Source organism: Tupaia chinensis, unplaced genomic scaffold (genome assembly GCF_000334495.1).
Source record: "Tupaia chinensis unplaced genomic scaffold, TupChi_1.0 Scaffold148488_1, whole genome shotgun sequence".
In the NCBI taxonomy this organism is placed as follows: Eukaryota; Metazoa; Chordata; class Mammalia; order Scandentia; family Tupaiidae; genus Tupaia; species Tupaia belangeri.
This window is the reverse complement of record NW_006208337.1, coordinates 939,425-947,853: the sequence shown is the minus strand read 5'-3', so window position 1 is coordinate 947,853 and position 8,429 is coordinate 939,425. Positions and strand designations below refer to the sequence as shown.

The 8,429-nt window shown below is 37.9% G+C and overlaps 1 protein-coding gene across 5 annotated transcripts in view; it reads left to right on the top strand.

The window, feature by feature from the left end:
• Positions 1-4,250: 4,250 nt before the first annotated feature.
• Positions 4,251-8,429, top strand: part of SPIDR (scaffold protein involved in DNA repair) — a 532,009-nt gene continuing 527,830 nt past the window's right edge. For 4 of the 5 annotated variants that reach the window (XM_006170451.2, XM_006170449.3, XM_027769073.1 and 1 more), the window contains exons 1-2: positions 4,251-4,402; positions 7,302-7,368. In XM_006170451.2, the coding sequence (XP_006170513.1) occupies positions 4,307-4,402; positions 7,302-7,368 (163 nt within the window). In that variant the 5' untranslated portion in view covers positions 4,251-4,306. The remainder of the gene's footprint in view (positions 4,403-7,301; positions 7,369-8,429) is intronic. The other variant, XM_006170450.3, reaches the window with a different exon arrangement.

Here is an 8,429-nt window from a genome sequence, read left to right as displayed (position 1 = left end):
GCCATTCCTAGATTATGGATAAGTAGGTGTCCAGTACACTCAAGGAGATCTCTAGACTTGAACTGGGAAACTTCCCAGGTAGGATTGCCTTTCAGAGTATTATGTTTACCACCATACTACTGTCTGGTTTTTGCATTTTTCTTTCTTGTTTTATCCTGGAACTCCTTTAACTTACCCTTTTACTTAGTGGTCAGAAAGTGCTTTGATACAATTTCCTCAAGAAAGAAAAGGAAAGAACAGGGAAAAAAAAAAAAACAACCCTTCCCCCAAATTACTCTACCAGTTTGCAGATTCTCTCTGTGCTGGAGCAGTCCTTTAACACTTAGCCAGGCTGTTTACAGCCCTGTCTTAACTTCTACTTTCTGCTTGTGTGGAGGGTAAACATCAGCCAGAGAAGAAAGCAAAGGATATTCTCAAGCCTTTTCTCAGTATGCTGGGTATGTTTATTATCTCCTTGATTCCCTGTACACAAGGGGGCTTTAAGAACTTTTTTTTTTTGTTCTTTGTATCTCCTCTCCCACCTGTCCTTCCCATGTTTGTTGTTCTGTGTGTCATCTGCCCTAACCTTTCCTTGCTGTAGGCTGCTAGGACCCATACTTGTTTCTTTAAATGCTTTTGCAAACACTGCCCAGGGAGCTACCCTGGCCCTGGGGGAATGCTCCCAACTTTGTGAAAGAAAGGCACACCCTTGCTCTTGTCCTTTAGGAACTGCAATACAAGTCGAAACTGACAGCCACAGCATTTTGAGAATAAAATCTATATTGCTCTCCCTAGCAGTACCAGCCTATACCAGTGGTGTGAGACCACCAGTCTAGGGTGCAATGGGTGGTAGATGTCACAGTGTTTTAATGCTTTATGTCCTCCAGTCTGTCAGTCTCTACCATAGAGTGTGGACAATTGGTATATGTTAAGTGGAGACATGCAATGTTTCTCGTTCATAGCCTGACTTGCTTCACTTAGCAACAAATCTTCCATATTTGTCCACTTTCTATCAAATTCCAGGAGTTTGTTGTATTTTATGGCTGAATAGTATTCCATGGAATATATGTGCCTCACTTTTTTTTTATTGTTTCTGATTGAAATTTTTTTCTTTTTTATTAATTTATTTTCTTTTTTTAACATTAATATGCTATACATCATTACAGTATACAAAATGAATTTTTCATCCAAAATACACTGTCTGTTGGCTTAATCAACATACGTGTTATCAACAAGCAATTTTTCATTTCTTATGGCTTGTATATTTTTCTTTTTTTTTTTTTTTTGGCCATCCTTGATTCCCTATCCCTAACCTTCTGCCCTGTCCAACCCTCTCATCAAATAGGTATTTCTAATGCCTTTTTTTTTTTTCTTCTGAAAATTTTTTTTTTTTATTAATTTACATTCATTCCCTGAGCATCATCACAACATTCTAAATGTGGTTTCCCATCTAGAATATACTATATAGTGGCTTAATAATGCATGTTATCATCCATAATATTCCATTTCTACTTTCATATATATGTTTTTTTACCCCATGTCTAGCCCTCTGCCCTATTCCACTCTCTTATTACACTATCTCTGCTGTCTACAGTTGTCTTCAATCCCTTTTCCCCCAACATTTCGTTGGTCACACAATATCATAAGTAATCTAACTACTTTCAATAGCAAGATCAGCCGATGGTTTCAAGAAAAGCAGTTTTGAACTGGTAAGGATATTTCTTTGAAACTTAAAGCCTAGAAACAGGTTAGTATTCTGTTCAAATAGTCGGAACATGAATCTATTGATAGCTGAAGACAGGACAAAAGTCCTTAAAACCAGACAACAAAGCTTAGAAGAAAAGCAGCAATATTTTAGTCAAGTCGTAGAATACTGTTTCATCAGTTCAGTCTCATGTACTTAATCTTTCTTCTGTATCTGTTGAGGTTCGATGTTCCAGATTGAAATCTGGGATGTAATACTCAACTCCAGCTTTTGGCCCTACAATTAAGTTGCCCATTTTCTTAGTTTCTGAACTCTTATTTCTGTGTGTCTGCATTTAATTTTACTGACATAGCACTCCCTTAAGAACTTCTTGGAGATCCGGTCTGGTGCTGGTAAATTCTTTCAGGTTTTGTTTATCTGGGAAAGTTCGTGTCTTTTCTTCCCAAATGAACGATAACCTTGCTGGGTACAGAATTCTCGGTTGAAATTGCTTTTCCCTTAATACTTTGAATACATTTTCCCATTCTCTCCTCGCTCTCATTGTTTCCGATGAGAGGTCTGCCGTTAGTCTGATGGGATACCCTTTGTAGGTAACTTGCCTTTTTTCTCTTGCCAGTCTTAGTATCTTGTCTTTGTCTGTGGTTTTGGTCAATCTGGCTATAATGTGTCTTGGAGAAGATCTTCTTGGGTTGATTCTATTTGGGGTCCTCTGTATTTCTTGGGACTGAATCTTTGAGTGCCTCTCCAGGTTTGGAAAATTTTCTTGTAAGATTTCATGGAATAGATTATCAATGCCCTTATGAGTCTCTTCACCTTCTGGGATGCCTATTATCCGGATGTTTGGACGTTTGATGGTATCTAGTACTTCTCGCATATTATTCTCAAATTTTTGGGCCATTTTCTCAGTCTTCGCGGTGGATTTTTCTAGGCCAACCATTTTCTCTTCTACATTAGAGATTCTATTTTCTGTATGATCTAGTCTGCTTTTAATACTTTCAAGGGAAATTTTGACTTCTTGTATTATAGCCTTCATCTCTAACAGTTCCATCTGATTCTTTTGTAAAGTGTGAAATTCCTCTTTTAGATCTTGCATGAATTTCCTCACCTCCTGGAACTCAACAACTTCTTTCTCCTTCCTCTTCAGCAGTTCATTGTCTCTCTTCTCTTCCATCTCTGTTAGTTTTGCCATTATGAATGTTCTGAATTCTTTATCAGACATTTCCATGAATTCCCGTCAACTGTGTGTGGATGAAGAGGAGTTATCCTTTTCCCTTGGAGGAGAGGTATTTTCCTGCTTTCACATATTTCTTGTGATCCTGCAGTGATTTCTAGTCATCTGGTTGATGGTCAGTTTCTTCCCAAACTTAGAAGTTCAATCATCATGGACACCGTGTCCGGCAGAGCATGTTCAGCACAGCAGCAGTTTCTCCCCAGCGATCACGTGGAAGGAACTGAGCGCCACAGGCGGAGAGAGAATCTCGATACCTGTTTTTTCTTTGATTCCTTCTGATGTAGTCTTTTTTCCCTCAACTACTTTTTTATTGGTTTTCTTAAGTTTTATCACTTTATTTCTGTGTTTTTTTTTTATGACCTTGATATTTAGTCTTAATTGAAATAGTAGGTTCCATTTATGTTTGTATGTCTTTTATGTGATTTTTCTTGTTCTGTTTCTTCCCCTGTCTCCCCACTCCTACCCCCCATACTTATAACTGTATAGGATTGGTTTTGACACTTTCATGTTTCCTTTTTTTTTTTTTTTTGAGAGGTTTTTTGCTATAGGGCGCGTGTGCTCGCCAAACAGACAGAGAGAGACATAGAGACAGAAAGCTTATGTTAAAATAAGCCAATGTTGCTTATTTTATGGTATAGTTTTTATGAAATTTTAGAAGAAGGCTGTGTTCAGGATTACTTTTCTGTCTTGTGTTGTATTTTTATAGTTTGCCAAAATATGGTGACTTATTTGTCATGTAGATGCCTCCTGCTCTGCTCCCTTGACCCTTCCCTGTGCATTCCATATGCCTTTGCTTTGTTTCTTACCTGCACTGCAGGTCGATTGCACCCAGAGAACTTTCTCCTCAGCCACGTCCCAGACAGGAAGGGAGTCCTGCCTGATGTATATCCTGTGGCTCAGGCTGTTCCCATCTAAGTGGATGCGTATGCATCCACTTAGACTGTGGTTTTTGCCCTTACCGGATTCCAGGTGCTATTCTCTGATTCTTTACCTGTTTGCTTTTGATGAGAACTAAGTCCAGGTTCTCAGGCCTCCTGTACCCTTGCTGCCTCGGGCTCATTTCTTTTAGGTACTGATAATGGGCAGAACTTTGGAGGGTTGCTGGTTTGCTCACTTACAATGTCTACTTGTAATGTGGCATTTATTGATTAGTTGTCAGTGTTGTCTATGTGTTTTCAGTTTTGCTATTTAGTTGCTTTACCTTTATGTAAATATTCAGAGACATTCAAAAACCATGCCTTTACTGTTTCCAGATTATAAATTGTTAATCTATTGTATATTTATGAAGTTTATTTTTTTGTTTTGTTTTCTTTAAAAAATAATCTCTACAGAGAAAAAAACATTGGGACTTAGAAGACCCATCCTTCCCAGGAGAGGGGCCTCTGCAATTCATGAAAGCAGGCTGCAGGACAGCAGGGACAGTGGCCTCTCTCACTGAAGCATGGCTCAGGTGTGGAGAAGGATTTCAGGACACTTCTGTGACTCCGGTAAGGTAGTTGTAAGATTGTTTCCCCTGAACACTAAAGAGTAAATCTTGAATTCCTTAATGTTTAAGTCATTGTAATTATATTTTTTTGGAGTTCCTTGATTTCCTTTCTTTCCTTTCAGGACATTTACTTTTTTTTTTTTTAATTCCCTGAATTCTTTTAACTTTTGCATCAAGTTAGTTTTCAGCTTTTTATATCAGATAGAGTCTTTCTTCTTATAAGTCAAGGATATACACTGAAAATATTCTCAGACAGTAGAACCATTGAGCATACTACTTTTCACAAGAAGTGTATACAGAGTCTTCAAAAGGTTCATGGGAAATGCATATTATGAAGAACTATGTAAGAAATTCAGATTTTTGCACTACATTAAATTCGTGCACTAATTCCGTTTTTCTGCAAACTTTTCGAAGTCCTTTATATTGGGACCAGCAGTTGGCATAATGGCTATGTTGCTGGACCCCCATGTAGTCGACCATGGTTCGAGTCCCAGACCTGATAGCTTAAACTCACGCTGGGTGCGTGTGCATGCATGTCCAAGATCCCAAGAGGAGAATGGAGAAGGGATTGCAGCGGGACTGTCCCCTTGGGGGATATTTCTCACTTTCTGTCTCTCTCTTCTTTCTGGCTAGCGTATGCACCCTATAGCAAAAACCTCTCAAAAAAGAAAGAAATGTCCTTTATATTTATTGAAATAATTATATGTTCAGAATCTTCAGGCAATGAGATATTGTGATTAATTTTTACATGTTTCCTAATTTACAGTATATAAGGAATGCTATTACAGATTCTCAAGTCATTATATAGAATAAGAATAGGTTGGTGCAAATGTAATTGTAGTTATGGACTGTAAATTGCGAATCATTAAAATTAGGCCCAAACATATATTTATTAATCAAAATAGGAACTATTACAATTAACACATTTTAGCAAGAAATAGGTTAGTTTATTCCTATAGTGTAAAAATTTGTGCTTCGGGATTTGACAAACTCTTAGAAAGTATCTTCTGTGTCCTGCTGGTTGTGGAAGCATTATCTGAGTAAAAAGTTGTTGAAATGCTTGAGGAGGTGATAGTTGGTTGTCAAGAGGTCAGGTAAATAGTGGATAAAGCCAAACTGTGTAGCCTAATTTGTTTAACTTTTTTTCTTTTTTTTTTTTTTTGAGAGATTTTCACTGTAGGGCGCGTGCGCTCGCCAGACAGACAGAGAGAGACATAGAGACAGAAAGCGAGAAATCACCCCCCAGGGGGGATGGTCACGCCGCAATCCCTTCTCCTCCATTCTCCTCTTGGGATCTTGGGCACGCACGCACACGCGCCCGGCGTGAGTTTTAAGCCACCGGGTCCGGGACACGAACCGCGGTCGACTACGTGGGAGTCCAGCGACATAGCCATTACGCTAACTGCTGGTTCCCAATTTGTTTAACTTTTGAAGCATTGTTGTGTGATGTGCAGTTGGGCATTGTCTCAGAGGAGAACTGGGCCCTTTTTGCTGACCAATGCTGGATGCAGGTGTTTTGGGTTTTGGTGCATCTCATTAATTTGTTGAGCATACTTCTCACGTGTAATGATTTTGCTGGGATTTGGAAAACTGTAGTGGATCAGATCTCACCAAACAGTGACCATGGCTTTTTTTTTGGTGCTAGTTTGACTTTGGGAAGTGTTTTGGAATGTTTCAGTCCAACCACTGACCTGGTCATAACCAGCTGTCACGTAAAATCCACTTTTTGTCTCATATCACAATATGCTCAAGAATGGTTTGTCATGTAGAATAAGAGAAGATAGCACTTCAGATCAATGATTCTTATGATTTTCTGTCAGCTAATGAGGCACCAACTTACTAGGCTTTTTCTTTTTCTTTTTATACCATAAAAATGGTATGCTCCAGAGAAAGAGAGAGACAGAAAGGGGAAGTGAGAAATCACTCCTACTCCTGAGGGATGGCCACAACACAATCGCTTCTTCATTCTCCTCTTAGCATTTTGAGTATGCATGCACATGCACATGATATAATTTTCAAGCTGCTGGATCCAGGGCCTGAACTGTGGTAGGCCATGTGGGAATCTAGTGTCTTAATCACTACAGCACCTACTGGCCCCTTATCAATCATTTTCACTTTTCCTCTTTGCTTCAAGTGCTGAATGACCATAGAATGATCAATATTGAGTTTTCTGACAACTTTAGTTTTAAGAGGATCAGCTTCAATGATTGCTTTCAATTAGTTGTTGTCAATATCCGATGGCTGGCCACTAAGCTTATCTTCAAGAACCTTGTCTCCTTTGCAAAATTTCATGAACCCCCACTGCATTGTACATTTGTTAGCAGTTCCTGAGCCAACTGTGTTGTTGATATTGTGAGTTGTCTCTCTGCTTTTTGACCCATTTTGAACTTGAATGAAGAAGTGGCTCAAATATGCTTTATGTCTAACATTATTCCCATCGTCTAAAATAAATATAAATAGCAAGTACTAAGTCATTAGCAAAAAAAGTAAGTTGAGAAATGTGCATTAAAATGACATATGACATGACCACATTTATTTAAGAATGTATCCAATATCAAACAATGCAAAAAATACAATTACTTTTGCACCAACCTAATAATTTGGGCATAGTAGAATGAGAATCTCATAGGTGGTCAGAGTCATATAGAGACAATTACAACATTTAATGTTGATGTAAAATGTTGTGATCCTTTAGCTCTCTGTTTAGATTCTAGAAAAATATAAAAATTAGTTTATACATATAAAAGGATTGCTTCTGAACTGCTTAAGTTGGTGGGTATATGGAATACAGAAATATGTTGAAGATGTAGTTTAGGAGTTTGAGTATTTTATAAAATATCATTGGTTTTAGGGCCTTGTCATATAAATTACATTATTTATTATTATTATTTTGCCTGTAGTCATTAATTGCTGAAGAGGGGACTGTTTCAGGAAAACATCTTGGAGAATCCCCTGGGCCTAAAACAGGTAATAATGTTAATTTCTTGACAGAAAAGATATAAGACTAATATTCTTTTTAATTGCTTACATAGTTTGGGTAAACTACATAGTCATGGTTTTAAAATATCACAAAAATGAAAAAAGGTATTTTTGAGAGTTATATCTCTACCCCATTTTTCCTGTCCTCCAACAGGTAATTATCATTTTGGGGATTCACTTTTATCACAGAGCCAAGTGGGTTACCTTAGGCTCATAGCTCCACGGTTTTAAAAAAAATGTGATTTGGGAATAAACTTATGTTTTATGTTATTAGAACTGTTTGGCTTCCGACTATGAAATTCTTACTTAGTGAATTCGCTTTTCATTAGAAGGTTTTCAAGCTACAAATAATAGGAAACTGTTCCAATATAGGGATGTTGAAACAAGTGAGGTTGAATTTAAAATAAATTTTTTATATACATTCAATCACATTGTTTAGCTTACAATGTGAACAATTCAATATGTGAACATTTTTCCCCAGTCCAGTTGATCAAAATATCTTCAACTGATAACACCACACCTCCCCATCCCGTCAATGCTCTGCCTCTGTATCCCTCCTCCAAATGTCCTTCCTTAGGCCCCACTCCTCCACACACACCACATCTGGAATTCACACCCATCTCTTGTGTTTGTACAGCCTGTAGTCAATCAGTTTCAGTCATAGAGTGCAGACACTCGGTATATATTAGGTGGAGACAGACAATGTCTCTCCTTCATAACCTCGCTTGCTTCACTCAGCAGTAGCTCTTCTATATTCTTACACTTTCTGTCAAAAGCCAGGGTTTTGTTGGTTTTTATGGCTGAATAGTATTCCATAGAGTATATGTGCCACAGTTTTTCAATCCATTCATCCGTACAGGGGCATTTGGGTTGGTTCCATGTCTTAGCAATTGTGAATGGTGCCACAATAAACATTGATATGCAAGCACTTTTCCAATAAAAAATTCTTCTGTCCTTTGAGTAGATACTGAGGAGCGGGATTGCAGGATCATATGGTAGTTCTATTTGTAGATCTTTTTTTTTTTTTTTTTTTTGAGAGTTTTTCTCTT